At 39.7% G+C, this 16,289-nt stretch overlaps 1 protein-coding gene across 6 annotated transcripts in view; it reads right to left on the reverse strand.

The window, feature by feature from the left end:
• ZFAT (zinc finger and AT-hook domain containing) overlaps positions 1–16,289 on the reverse strand; it is a 232,251-nt gene that overhangs the window by 164,474 nt on the left and 51,488 nt on the right. The window contains exon 1 of one of the 6 annotated variants that reach the window (XM_021942679.2): positions 143–1,051. The exons of the other annotated variants lie outside the window; for them this stretch is intronic. Coding sequence (XP_021798371.1) covers positions 143–152 — 10 coding nt within the window. The 5' untranslated portion in view covers positions 153–1,051. Of the gene's footprint in view, positions 1–142; positions 1,052–16,289 lie in introns of those variants that run through there. 6 annotated transcript variants of the gene reach the window in all.

Consider the following 16,289-nt stretch of genomic DNA (forward strand, 5'->3'; position numbering starts at 1 on the left):
AGTAAGAAGAAACCATTTCCCTTGGAGTCTTTAAAACTTTTCTCCTTATTCTTTTTCACAACAATGTGTACTTGCACAACCTACTGAAGCAGCAATTCATATCAGAGAAGCAGAATTAGCAGAGAGGCTACAAAACACCCACCTCGTGTCATGTCAGCTGAGTTCCAGAAACAGGGTGCCTAACAGTTTACTGAAGTCTGTGGCCCAGGTCTAAACCCAGTGACAGACTCTGCCATCCCGCAGACACAAGCCACTCCCCTGAAACACTCTAGGAGGATGCGATTGTGTAGTGAAGAATTAACTTTACCCAAAGAGAAGTCTGGCCTTTGCCCTTGGCTACAGGGAGGTGATTTCTGGGCCCCCGGATGTCCCTCCTGATAGGAGCATCTTTGTTTACCCAGGGACTTTGGCCACCAGACAAACAATGGGATTTATGATGGGGACTTTGGAAAACAAAAGGCATCAGTCAGAACCTACAGGAGGGACAGGGACTAAAAGGTGGCATGTGGGCAGTGTGTCATGGAGTCCTAATAAAAGCTCGGGATACCAAGGCTTGAGTGAGCTTCCCTGATTAGAAATACTCTTGAGTGCTATCCTACATTGTAGCCAGGAGAGAGGTAACTTTGCTCAGGACTCCATGGGTGGACCAAAAGCTCCACGTCTGGGACCTTCCCAGTCTGCGACTTTACCTACACACCTCTCTCCCTTTAATTGGCTAATTTGCATCCTTTGAGTATAATCAAATTATAATAATGAGGACAGGGCTTTCCTGAGTTCTGTGAGTTATTCTAGCAAATTCTCAAAGCTGAGAGAGGCCATAGGGACCTTCCAAATCTGTAGTAGTAAGAAAGAAGTAAGGGTGGTCCAGGAGACACCCCCCCAAACTTGTGGCTGGGATCAGGAGTCTTGGGCGGACTTGCTCGTCTTGCGGAGAACTGTGCCCTTAAGCTTGAGTTTAGCAAACTTACTGTTGCGGGGCACCCAGTGTTTTCTCCACACAGACTCAACGGAGCACACGGAGCCACAGTGCTTGCATGTGCTGGAGCACAGCACAGTGTGCGGTACAGCAGCCATTGTGAGTCTCCCCTCCCCCAGACTGGAGACTCCTCGAAGGCTGAGTCCCTGTCCGGATTACTTTGTATCCCCCTCAGCACCTAACCTGGTGCCCTGCACAGCAGGCAGCCAGCAAGCAACTCTGGGTGAATTAAACTGATGAGTAATGCACAATTAATTCCACGGCAACGAAGAAATAAAATCGGCCTGAAAGCTTTGGAAAACCTCAAACACGATGGTGACAAAACTAATCTTCCAGCTTGCTGCATCCATAATTCAGATCCTCAAGACCAATTAGCTAGCTAAAAATGAAATATTCATAAATGAACTTGAATAATTTAAGCTCTGAAAATGAGTTGCTGCTGTCAACTACTCGCATTTTATGGCAGAGCTGAGAACCTTGGAACTGGGCAAGGAAAATCATGTAACCTCTAAATCAAAACATTTCAATGGAGTTAGCTTTAATTCTTCTTCCTCCCTCTAAATTCCTTTATTTAATCTGTCACTAAACTCTATGGACTTTGCCCTAAAGATGTCTGTCTAGTAAATCCCCTCTCTGTTCACATAGCAACCTCACCACCCAGATCCCTGCACAGTTTCCACATTCCAGCTTCCTGCTCTGGACTTTCTCTGTCTCCATCCCTCATCTGTCATTCCCTCACTCTAGAACCTTCCATTGTTCTGGATGCTTTGCCCACAACTCTCAGGCCTGGCCTTCAAGGTCCTTTAGCACGTGATCCAACCCTACACATATGCACGTGCGCGCGTGCGCGCGCACACACACACACACACACACAGTGCCCCCACTTCCTTCTTCCTCCCCCTTGACTGTTCAGGGCAATTTTCTAGACTTCTCCAAATATATCTACAGAGAATGCCTGTCTCTTTTCACTTACTTGTACTATTCTACCCAACTGTGACCACCTCCTTCACTACAAATCAGACACCAAGCCCCAGTTCAAATCCTAACATGTCCGGTCCAATTAAGACCTCAGTGCCTCCTCCATGAGGTGTCCCCAGCTAAGTGAGCAGGATGACTATCCCCACAGCTTGATTCGAATCACAGTGTGAGCCACACACACGTAGGGTGTGTATGTGCACGGACCACTCCCTGATTGTTCCTATTTTTCCCCACCTTTTATGAAAAACCCTGAGGTCTGAGCTGGCCTTTTAATTCCTGGGTCCCACAGGGTCTTGAACAGAGCTGGATGTGGAGTAGATACAAGTAATAAGAACACACTGATCCACTGTTTGATGATAGGAAAAGAAACATCTGGAAAAGAAGCCATTTCCTGCATCCCTAGTTTCCAACAGGAAGAAAGGGCTGAGCCACAGAGCCTCTTAACCCTGCTCTAAATCCACAGTGTGGGGACAACTTCCACTTAGTCAGAAAATCATCCTTGCAGATCCAAGGCCAAAAACTAGCAAGGGGCAGAGAATCAGCCAAAGGATTTCTTCTAACTCAATCAAAACACAACATGAACATTATGAAAAAAATAGCCCAACATTATCAAAAATTTAATAATGTAAGCCCTTTATTTGTGCATCACTCAGGTTTGCGAGGCACTTTCCCAGCTATTATCTCATTTTAGCCTTATAAAAATCTTAAGAGATGGATGTAGCAAACATAATGTCCTCAATAGGAAAAGAAACAAGGGATGCAATGGTTCAAGTGGCTTGGCACATTTTCCAGAACCAGCTGCTGAGCACACAGAACTGGAATTTGGGTTTCCTTATTCCCAGACAAAAATGTTTCTGCAGAATCACATACCCCTGAAGCATGGGTAAGAAAAGGTCAGCTTTAGATACTTTAATAGAGACAATCTGTGCTGTGCAGAGAATGCTGGCTTGGAGCTGGACTGACCTGGGTTCGAATCTCCCCTGAACCTCCGTTTCCAATGTGAAAAATAAACACAAAACTGCCTCTATTTTATAGAGTCACTACCGATAAAAGCAATCCATTACGATGCTGAGCACAGAACTCAGGAGGTGATTGATAAATGGCAACTGTTTAATATTATGGCCATAGTCATTAAGATTCTGACTTAGAATATCTCTTTTAAGAAACTATTATCCTCCCACCTGGTCCACAGTTAGATAATATGATTGCCTGATGTACATGCATTCTCATTCATTCTGACTCAATATGCATTTTTTCCTTGAGTTCTTCATTTTAAAATAGCTCTTACACCAGGAAATCCAATACAGAATTAAAGACCCACAAATTTTATTATGCCTGAAACCCTGGATAAGGCCAGCTTCCCAGCACTCGCACAGGGCAGCTCAATCTCTAGTCACGCCAACTCCAGAATTTCAGAAAATCCTGAAAGACTAACATTTTAAGGCCCTGACAGTCAATCTCCCTGACATTTATTTCCAAAGCTCAGGAAGCAGTAGGGGAGACAATGAATTATTTATCATAAATAAGGGAACACAAGCCTCTTAGGTTTATGAGGACTGCAATATCCCCTTCGCAGGGACAGACTGCATCCTGTTCCACAATGCCAGGCACCAGGGAGGATGAAGGCATCCCAAGCCTGTTCCTTATACTTTTACCAGCCATATCGTGGAAATGCCATGTAAATAATGGTGATAACTAATCATTATCAAGCACATATATCTCAGGCACCATGCTAAGCACTTCACATGCATGACCTCATTTAACCCCCAAGGGAAGCATTAGTATGATCCCCATCATATAGTCGAGGTCACTGAGGCTTAAGAAGATTAACTAATTTGCTCCAAGGTCAGGGAATTAATAAATGGCAGAATCAACAATTGAATACAGATCTGTTTGCCTCAAAGTCAGTGAACTTCATACCCATGTCATAGCAAGTCCTTTGGACAGTTCAACTAATATCTGAGCACAGAAATAACACACTGTGACCTCTTCACTAAGTTCTGCAGGAAAATGATGATAGTCTCATGCAGTGACAAGCTTCAGTGTGACCCCACTCCCTGGGCTGGGAAGTACGTGGATGTAAGGTACAGGAGGGTACAAAGTCTATCAGGCAGTCACTATGGACTAAGGCATCATGTATGAACATGCACTTGTCTCAGAACCTATGAAAAAGGCCAGTATCTTATCTCCCTTTGACAGATGACAAAAGTCACAGCCTGGAGGGGCCATGCCACTTGCCTAAGCCCCCAGCAGAGCCTTAAGGCTGTGGTGCAGACTGTGCCCTGTGTGAGGCGGTGACTGAAGACTCACCAGGGCCAAACTCCACTAGCCAAGCTGTAAGCTCTGGCACTGGCTGCATCAGCTCTGAGCATGTTTTATGTTTGTTCACCCAGAAACAGCTCCTGTTACTAGCTCATCCCCTCAGAATGGTGACACCTTTTGTAATCTGCACAAAGGTCCCTATGTGCCAGCCAAGGCCCCAGCAATCACGTGAAAGCTCCAGGAACGGAGCCTAAGTCTGATTCCAAGACGTGTGCCCTTTCCACTACACTGCGCGGCTGACCATGCATATCAGAGGGCTCAGTGTTCGTACGTGCACTCAGAATGACTTGATTTGTGGTAAATGCCCAGAAGAGACAACATACAGATTTAAACATAGACATCAACCTCCCCTGGGAAGCCTCCTTTTACCCTCACATTAGAGGACGTCTTTAGCAGCCTGAACTTAACCGCGCAGAGGCCCTCACCCTGCTGCACTGAAACTGCCTTTTTGCCTATTTGCCATTCGCCAGCTAGGCGGCCAGAGTCAACAGCCTGTGGGCCCCTCCTGCAGCCCCAGCACCTAGCACAGCACCCAGACATACAGTAGGCACCCAACAAACAGTTAATGACTACAGAGGTGGAAAGGGGGAGGGGAGAGGAAAAGAAAGGAAAGATAAGAAAGGAAGAGTTCCTACAGAGGGTCTGAAATGAGAGAGAAGATGGGAGAGTCAAAACAAGGCTCTTGGGAGACCCATGTACAGTCTTCCTCAATTGCCCCAGCCTCCATCAGGATAAATGAATGCATGTGTGTGCACATAGACTCTCACACACACATGCTCATACACACCCATATACAAAATCATACACGTGCACACACATATCCATATACACAATCATACACACATACACAAGCACCCACACAACCACACACGCACACTCACACACGCCCATGTACACAACCACATACACATGTGCACACTCACAAATGTACTGTATACACAATCTCATACACAAATGTGCACTTATACATGTGCCCACCACACACACATGCACTTACACATGTGCCCACAACACACAGCACACTCACAAACGTGCCCATACTCACAATCACACACACACGTATACTCACAATGCGCCCAGATATGCAATCACACACATGCACACTCACATGCGCCTATACAGTATCACACACATGCACACTCACACACCATCTATGCACACAATGTGCACACTCAAACATGTCCACATACACAATCACACACATATGTGCACACTCAAACATGCCTATATGCACAATCACACACATGCACAGAAACACACCCATATACACACATACATGTGCACTCACAAACACACCCATATACATACATGCAGAGGTATGCTCACACACTCACATGCACATGTGATCACACACACGAGAATAAGCTTGGTCCATTAGGAAATTTCTTCTTGGATCACAGCCAGAGGTTTGATGAGGAAAAGAGGAGGAAAATGAAAGGTCTTTCTGCAGATCACTTCCTACATGAGCAAAAAAGATTAAAAGGCTATAAAATAAACCAGAGGATTTCAGTACCTTCATGTTATAACGAGAGACCAAAATAATAAATCAATTACTACTCAGTTAAAGGTTTAATTAAACCATTTCAAGTATCTCTCAACTTAAAATGAATTGTGAAGGTTAAACCTGAATGAAAATCATTAGAGAGAAACTAAGCCTCTACAAGCCTCAAATTTTATGAACTTTCACAAACAGAAAAAGAAAGACTTGAAGTTCATAATGAAAGACTTTAAAAAAAATTTGTCATATTAAAAGGCTGAGTTTAACTAACAAATTAATGCTTTTCAAAATTAAACTACACAGACAAAAGTAGTTTAGCATACACACAAAAAAGAAAATATATTCAAGAATTTGTCAAAAGTAAATTATTTAATAAAGGAAAATAATTTATAAAAGTAGGCTCAGTGATAAGAATTTGATTGTTCCTGGACTACCACCATAACATGCAAATAACATCAAATCAGCTGGGCCTAAATCCCTCCCCCTCACTTACTAAATAGATAATCTTGAGCATGCTGTTTTAACTCCTCTGAGTCCCTAAGCCACGTATTCCTCTTTAGAAAATCTGGGCATCAGCCAGGAAATAGATGTGAATAACCCTATAACCCAACAAATTCGAATACACATACTGAACATGCCACCCAGCAACAGCAGAATACAAAGTATTCTCAAGTCCACATGAAAAATTCTCCAAAACAGACAACATATTAGGCCATAAGTCAAGTCTGTATACATTTAAAAGAACTGGGCTGGGCGCGGTGGCTCACGCCTCTAATCCCAGTACTTTGGGAGGCCGAGGCGGGCAGATCACAAGGTCAGAAGTTTGAGAGTAGCCTGGTCAACATGGTGAAACACAGTCTCTACTGGAAAAAAAAAAAAAAAAAAATACAAAAATTAACGGGGTGTGGTGGCGGGTGCCTGTAGTCCTAGCTACTCAGGAGGTTGAGGCAGGAGAATTGCTTGAAACCGGAAGGCGGAGGTTGCAGTGACCTAAGATCACGCCACTGCACTCCAGCCTGGGCGAAAGAGCGAAACTCCACCTCAAAAAAAAAAAAAAAAAAAAAGAAAAGAAAGAAAGAATGGAAATCATTCAAGTATGTGGAATTAAATTAGAAATAAAAAGGAAGAAATTTGGGAAATTCAAAAATTGATGAAAATTAAATGGTACTCTTAAATAGCCATTGGGCCAAAAAGGAAATCATAAGGGAAATTAGAAATACTTTGAGATGAACAAAACAAAAACACAACATACCAAAACTTATAGGATGTAGCAAAAGCAATTCTAAAAAGAAAGTTTATTGACTACATTAGAAAAAAAGAAAAATCTCAAATAAACAACATAATTTTACAACTCAAGGAATTAGACAAAGAATAAACTAAGCCCAAAGTGAGCAGATAGAAGGAAATAATAGAGTAGAACAGAAACAAACACGATAGTAAAAGACTAAAAAAGATCAACAAACTAAGAGTTTGTTTTTTGAAAAGATAAACACAGTTGAGAAACCCTTAGCTAGACTAACCAAGAAAAAAAGAGAGGCCACAAATGAATTAAATTAAATAAAAAAGGACACATTATAAGTGGCACCACAGTAAGACAAACGATCATAAGAGACTACTATCAACAATTATATGCCAACCAACTAGATAACCTAGAAAAAACTGATAAATTTTTAGAATCACACAATCTACCAAGACTGGATCATAAAGAAATAGAAAAACTGAATAGACCAATAACAAGTAAGGAAACTGAATCAGTAATCAAAATCTCCCAACGAAGAAAAGTCCAGGACCAGGTGGTTTCACTGGTGAATTCTACCAAACATTTAAAAAAGAATTAATTCCAGTTCTACTCAGGTTCTACAAAAAAAAACTAAAGAGGAGGGAATACCTCCCAACTCATTTTGTAAGGCCAAAGCTAGACAGATAATACAAAAAAAAAGAAAATTACAGGCCAATATTCCTGATAATACAAAAAATACTCAAAAAATGCTAACAAACCAGATTCAACAGCACATTAAAAAAATTACACACCATGATACAGAGGGAGTTATCACTGAGATGCAAGGCTGGTTCAACACATTCAAATAAATAAATGTGATATATAACATTTATAGAATTAAGGACAAAAATCATACATGATCATCTCAATAAGTATGGGAAAAAGTTCGACAAAATTCAACAACCTTTCATGACAAAAACTCTCAAAAAATTAGATAACAAGGAATGTACCACAACATAATAAAGGAAAATGCTTCAACAAATGACAGAGCCACAGCTAACATAATAATCAATGTGAAAAGTTGAAAGCTCTCCTCTAAGATCAGGAATAAGTCAAGGGTGCCTACTCTCACCACTTATATTCTTCCTGGCATTGGAAATCCTAGCCAGAGTAGTTAGGTAAGCAAAAATACAAAATATGCAAAGTAAAAATGAAGGAGCAGAACTGTCTCTGTTTGTGGATGATATAATCTTAGATATAGAAAGCCCTAAAGATTATACTTCTAATAGCTTTTGGATAATGTATAAAGTTACAAATGTTACAAGATACAAAATCAACATACAAAGATCTGTTGTGTTTCTACACAAAAACAACTGAAAAAGAAAACGATCCCATTCACAATAGCATCAAAAAAAATACTTAGGAGTAAAAGTAATCAAAGTGAAAGATCTGTACACTAAAAACTGTATCAATGAAAGAAATTGAAGATGACACAAATAAATGGAAAGATATCCCACATTCATGGATCAGAAGAATTAATATTATTAAAATGTTCATACTAACAAAAGCAACCTATAGATTCAATGCATCCTGGGAATCTAAGGTAAAGCATGGTGACTATAATTGACAATACTTGTACTGTATACTTAAAATTTGCTAAGACATATCTTAAATGTTTTCACCACACATATACAAATATAATGGTAGCTACGTGAGATAATAGATGTGTTAACTAGCTTGACTGTGGTATCATTTCACAATATATATGTATAACAAATCATCACTGTAAACTTACACAATTTTGTTAAGTATACCTTAATAAAGCTGGAGAAAGAAAGAAAGAGCGAGACGGATCTGAAAGATACAAGAAATATCTCAAATCAAATAGGCTATCTCAAATAGCTACCCTTTCCAACTTAAGGAAAAAAAAACAGAAGCAAACTAAATCCAATACAAGCAGAAGGACAGAAATAATAATGCCTAGAATGGAAAGAGATTATATAAAATATAGAAAAAGAAAAGAAAAAATCAACAAAACCAATGTTTTTCAAAGAAAACAGAAAATGGAAAACCTTTGACTAAACTTACCAAGAAAAATAGCTAAGACTTAATTTGCTAAAATCAATAATGAAAGGGAGAACATTACCATTTAATCTTACAAAAATCAAAATAAGAGTATTAAGAACAATTATACATCAACAAATTAGACAACCTAGATAAAATGGAAAATTCCCTAGAAAGACAAACTACTGAACCTAAATCAAAAATAGCAAATATGCATACACTTATAACAAGAGATTAAATCAGTGAAAAAATAAAAAGCCCAGGACTAAACAGTTTTACTGGTGAATTCTATCAAATGTTTAAAGAAGAATTAACACCAATACTTAAAAACTTTTCCAAAAAATATAAGAGGAGGGAACACTTCTCAAGTCATGCTATGAGGCCACTATAACCCTGAAACCAAAACCAAAGACATCAAAGACTCTAGACCAATGTCTCTTATGAATATAAATGCAAATATTTTTAACAAAATACTAGGAAACCAAATCCAGCAGCACAGCAAAAGGATTATGCAACATGACCAAATGAGATCTATCCCAAAAATACAAGGGTGATGCATCCTGGCATGTAAAAACATATCAGTGTAATATACCATATTAATACAACAAATAAGAAAAAAACCACATGGTCATCTCGACAAACTCAGAAAAAGCATCTGACAAAATCCAACACCATTTTATGATTTAAAAAATAAACAACACTCAACAAACTAAGAATAAAAGGAACTTCCTTAACCTAATGAAGAACATCTGTCTCACTCACACACGCACACACGCGCACACACACACCATCATACTTAATGGCAAAAGACTAGATGCTTTCTTTCTAAGATAGTATCAGAACAAGAATGTCCACTCATCATTTCTGCTCAACCCTGTACTGGAGTTTCTTGCCAGGGCAATTAGGCAAGAAAATAAATACAAATAATCCAGATTAGAAAGGAAAAAGTAAAATTATGTCTAGTCACAGATGACAAGATTATATGTATAGACTCCTGAGGAATACACTAAAAAACTAATAAACAAGTTTTTAAAAGTTTTTTAAAAACTAATAAACAAGTTTTTAAAAGTTTTTTTAAAAACTAATAAACAAGTTCACAAGCTCTAATAAACAAGTCCAGCAAAATTGCAGGATAAAATATCTATAAACAAGTAACAGTTGTATTTATAAACTAGCAATAAGCAATCTGAAAATAAATTATGAAAACAGTTCCATTTACAGTAGCATAAAAGGAATAAAATACTTAGGAATTAAAGTAATCAAGGAGGTATAAGAGTTGTACGTTGAAAAATACAACCCATTGTTGAAAGAAATTAAACAAGACCTAAATAAATGGAATGATATTCCATGTTCATGGATTGGAAGGTTTAAAATTGTTAAGATGGCAGTAGTCTCTAAATGGATCTTGATATGGCTTCGCTCTGTGTCCCCACCCAAATCTCACCTCGAATTATAATCCCCATAATCTGGACATGTCAAGGGTGGGACCAGGTGGAGGTAATTGGATCACAGGGGCAGTTTCCCCATGCTGTTCTCATGATAGTGAGTTCTCATAAGATCTAATAGGTTTATAAGTGTCTGGCATTTCCCCTTGTTTGCACTCACCCTGTCCTGCTGCCCTGTAAAGAAGGTGCCTGCTTCTCCTTTGCCTTCCACCATGATCTTAAGTTTCCTGAGGCCTCCTCAGCAATGAGGAACTATGAGTCAATTAAACCGCTTTTCTTTTCTTTTCTTTTTCTTTTTCTTTTTGAGACAGAGTCTTGCTCTGTCACCTAGGCTGGAGTGCAGTGGTGCCATCTCAGCTCACTGCAACCTCCGCTTCCCAGGTTGAAGCAATTCTTCAGCTGCCTTGGCCTCCCGAGAAGCTGGAACTCCAGGCACGCACCACCACACCCGGCTAATTTTTGTATTTTTAGCAGAGACAGGGTGTCACCATACTGGCCAGGCTGGTCTCGAACTCCTGACCTCACAATCCGCCCACCTCAGCTTCCCAAAGTGCTGGGATTACAAGCATAAGCCACTACGCCCAGCCTAAACCTCTTTTCTTTATAAAATACTCGGGTATTTCTTCATAGCAGTGTGAGAATAAACTGATACAGATCTAATGCAATCTCAAACAAGCTGATCCTAAAATTCATGTCGAATTGCAAAAGACCTTGAAAAGTCAAAACAATCTTGATAAAGAAGAACAAAGCTGGAAGATTCAAACTTCCCCATTTCAAAACTTACTACAAAGTTACAGCCATCTAAACAGTATACTACTGACATTAGAAGAGACATATTGATCAATGAAATAGAATTCAGAGTCCAGAATTAAACTCATATATTTGTACTCAATTGATTTTTGACAAGGGTGCCAAAACCTCTCAATGGGAAAAGAATAGTCTTGTCAACAAATGATGTTGGGACAACTGGATAGCCACATGCAAAAGAACAAATTTGGAACTCTACCTCACATCATATGCAAAAATTAATTTAAAATTGATCAAAGATTTAAATGCTTAATATCATTTATATATATATTAATCATTATATATATTAATCATTTGATGATTAATAAATTAATCATCAAAAATGCAAACCAAAACCACAATGAAATACCAGTTCACATTCACTGGGATGGGTACAAATCAAAATGTGAAAATTAACAAGTGTTGGCAAGGATGTGGAGAAACTGGATCCTTTATATGTTGTTGACTGAAATGTAAAATGGTGCACCTGCCATTGAAAAAAGTTTGACAGTCCTAGAAAAACTTAAATATACAATTGCCATATGACCCAGTAATCCCACTCCTTGGCATATATCCAAGAGAAATGAAAACAAATATTCATGTGAAAACTTGTAAACAAATGCTGATAGAAGCATTATTCAATAGCCTAAAAGTGAAAACTCAAATGTCTATCAAAACAGGAATGGATAGATAATATGTAGCATATACATACAATGAAATATCACTCAGCCATAAAAAAAAGAATGAAGCACTGATACATGCTACAACATGGATGCATCTTGAATGACTGCTTAATTGGTACAGAGCTATTTTTGGAGTAATGAAAATGTTCTGGAATTAGGTACTTGTAGAAGTTGTACAATCTTGTAAACACAGTAAAACCATTGAATTTTGTATTTTAAAAATTGTTAAAATGGCAAATTTTATTTCATATGAATTTTATCTAAAAATAACAGGTTAAAAAATAGTGAACTGGAAAATGGATCAGAAGTAAATACCCAGAATGCAGCACAAGATAAAAGCAAAGAAAACACAAAAGTTAGGTTAAAGGTATACAAAAGGACTAACAAACATTTAAGTCACAGAAAGATAATGAAGCAGAGGCAATACCAGAAGGCAGAACAGTTTATATTTTTCTAAAATTTATAAAAATAATAAATCTATAGGTTTAAGAAGACCAACCAACATCAATGTAAACATTTATTTAACCCTACCTGGATGCAACACAGTAAAACTTTAGAAAACCAAAAACAAAGAGACTAGGGAATAAAAGCACTTAAAGTCAGATTCACAGCTGGCATTCTATCAACAATAAAAGCCAGGATTCAATGAAATAATATTTGCAATGTGCTGAAATGAAAAAAAAAAAAAAAAGCCAACCTAAAATTCTATCCCCAAGAAAAATATATATTAAAAACAAAGACAATAGGCTCGGCACGGTGGCTCACGCCTGTAATCCCAGCACTTCGGGAGCCCGAGGCAGGCAGACCATCTGATGTCAGGAGTTCAAGACCAGCCTGGCCAACACGGCAAAACCCCGTCTCTACTAAAAATATAAAAATTAGCCGGAAATTGCTTGAACCCAGGAGGTGGAGGTAGCAGTGAGTCAAGATCGCACCACTGCACTCCAGCCTGGGCAAATGAGTGAGACTCTGTCTCAAAATAACAATAATAAAGATACTAATTAGGACCACATCAGATAAGCAATAACCAGGAGAGCTCATGATCAGCAGCTCCATTCAGATTTCTTTACAAAGAAATCTAAAGTGTATTCTATACCAGAAGAAAAAACTCATCCATGGATGGAGATGGAATGGATGGAGATCCAAGGACTGAAGAGCCAAAGAGTCATAAATATGTAGCTAACTCTAAATGAACACTTACTGTATAAAATAATCATTGTCATGCATTGTGAGGTTTAAAATGAGTACATACAGATTCTCTAAAGACAAGCGGTAATATTTTCTATACAAAGAGCTCCTACAAATCAATAAAGAGCAAACAAAAACACAGACAACTGATATGAACAGTAATCCACAGATATGTAAATAGCCATTAAACATTAAACATGGTCAACTTCACTAGTGACCAGCAAAATGCAAATTAAAATAATACTCCATTTTTCATCTATCAAATTGGCAAAAACTCTTTACAATAAGATAATATGCTTGGGTTGATGTGGATACGGAAAAACAGAAGATCTTAGATCCTAGTGAGAATATAAATGGATAAAACCTTTCCAGAGAGCATTCTGATAAAACCTAGCAAACTTTTAAATGAGTATACCCTCTACACAAGCAATTCTGCTAGGAATATAGCCAACCTGAATGCACAATGTACAATGATATTCGTGACAACATTTATTGTAACATTATTTATAATAGCACAAAATTAGAGAGAAAACATATGTCATCAAAAAAAGAAAAGAAAGGTTGAGTAAATTATGCATTTTCCATAGAAGTAAATACCATAGAGACAGTAAAAAAAAATTAGGGCATACAAATAATACAGTATTGTGTACTTGACATTTGCTACAAGAGGAGGTCGGGTTTTTGGTGGGTTTTATTTATTTATTTATTTATTTATTTATTTATTTATGTTTGAAACAGGATCTCACTCTATCATCCAGGCTGGAGTGCAGTGGTGCAAATCACAGTTCACTGCAGCCTCAACCTCCTGGCTCAGCCTCCCGAGTAGCTGGGACTACAGGCATATGTGCTATATCTGGCAATTTTCTTTCGTTTTGTTTTGTTTTGTTTTTGTAGAGACAGAGTCCCATTACGTTGTCCAGGCTGGTCTCAAACTCCTGGGCTCAAGTGATCCTCCTCCCTCAACCTCTCAAAATACTAGGATTACAGGAGTAAGCCATCACACACAGCCGAAAAAGAACAGATCTTCTCACAATACATACACACACATAAAAAAGTTAACTACATGGAGTAATAGATACATGAGTTAAGTTGGCTGTGACTTCACAATGTATACGTATATCAAAATACCACGTATACACCATAAATACATACACTTTTTGTTTGTCAATTATACCTCAATAAAACTAAAAAAAGAAATTAGGAGACATGTCGGAATTAAAATGAAGAAATACCCAATATATACTGCTGACATTTTTTGAAGACTGCAGAACATATATTATGATCCCATTTTTGTTTCTTATAAATAACAAAGCAATAACAGTGTATTCATGTTTACATATAAAGAGAAAAAGGTCTGGAAGCACACTTGTTAGCACCATTATTTCTAGAACTTGGAAGGCAGTTAGAAAAACATGCTTTCCCCATATTATATTGCTTTAATTTTCTTTTACAGCAAGATTTCAGGGTCAGGCATGGGGCCTCATGCCTGTAATCTCAGTACTTTGAGAGGCTGAGGCAAGTTGATCACCTGAAGTCAGGTGTTCGAGACCAGCCTGGCCAACGTGGCAAACCCATCTCTACTAAAAATACCAAAATTAGCTGGGTGTGGTGATGGGCACCTGTAATCCCGGCTACTTGGGAGGTCGAGGCAGGAAAATCACTTGAACCTGGGAGGCGGAGGTTACAGTGAGCCAAGATCGCACCATTGCACTCCAGCCTGGGTGACAAGAGCAAAACTCCAACTCAGAAAAAAAAAAAAAAAAAAAAAAAATTACTCTTATAACTGGGAAGAGAAAAAAGTAAAAGGAAAAGTGTAATTGCTTTGATGGGTTTACCCCCATAGTATATTCGCCCAAGAGAAGCACCAAAGTCCATCTGGAGGAGTTAAGGGAAGTTTTACAAGTGTGGGTTCATCTGCAACACCACAGAGGGAAAAGGAGCCGGAGGCCTAGAGGACCTCCAGCTGTTCGGCTGTAGAACGAGCCTGCAGCGCCAAGAGAAGGGCCCCACCAGTGAACCCATGCTGCCAACAGCACTCCATAGAAGTCAGGGGTCTTATGCTAGTCGGAAGGGTCCCCAGGTCAAATGAGTTTGGGGAGCCCTGCTTTGGGTGGGGAAAGTCACTGAAGTTTCTTGAGCGAAGGGTGACAGCTGGGACAGGGAAGGGCAGCAAGGCCCAAGGCAAGAAAGCAAGGACAACAAAAGAAAATCCATTCACTGGACACACAGGGAAGGGGCTATACCCTGTGTCAGTGCCCATGCCAGGACCAGAGGCTAAGAGCTGAACAGCCCAAATCCCTTCTTTGGGACATTTCCCAACAAGCAAGAGAAACACAGAGACAAATGAAATCACACCCAGGTGAGAGAGAACTAAAACAAGTCTAGTTGTGGGGTACTGGGAATCCAGAGAAAAGTCCTGCAGCCCCACCTGGGGCCAGAGAAGTGTTCCTCAGGGTGACTCCAAGCTGAGTGAGTCCCAGCCACATGCACGAGTGAACCAGCAAGAACACCTACAAGGGGCTTCCCAGGCAGGGATGGCATTTGCATTCAGTTGCTCCTCCGCTAGCAGCCGGGGGCCCATGGCTGTAGATCAGTGATGAGAGGGAGGAGAGGGGCATGGGGGATGGTTGAGAGGGAGGAGAGGGGCATGGGGATGGTTGAGAGGGAGGAGAGGGGCATAGGGGATGGTTGAGAGGGAGGTGAACCTCCGGGAAGGGGCAGAAGCTCAGGGCCAGCTCCTACAAGAATGGCACTGTCTCTCACTAACACTGGTTAGGTGTGGAAGGGTGGAAGTCGGAAAATGCACCTTACAACACCGACACTCATAATTCTATGTGAATTCTGCTTTTTTCAGCATTTATTCATTTCCTATTTATAAAAGAAATGAAAGGTGGGGCATGGTGGCTTATGCCTGTAATCCCAGCATTCTGGGAGGCCTAGGTGGGTGGATTGCTTGAATCTAGGAGTTTGAGGCCAGCCTGAGCAACATGGTGAAACCCTGTCTCTATAAAAAAATACAAAAATTAGCTGGGTATGGTGGCAGGCGCCTGTAGTCCCAGCTACTCAGGTGGCTGAGGTGAGAGGAACGCTTGAGCCCAAAAGGCAGAGGTGGCAGTGAGCCAAGATCACG

Source organism: Papio anubis, chromosome 8 (genome assembly GCF_008728515.1).
Source record: "Papio anubis isolate 15944 chromosome 8, Panubis1.0, whole genome shotgun sequence".
NCBI lineage: Eukaryota > Metazoa > Chordata > Mammalia > Primates > Cercopithecidae > Papio > Papio anubis.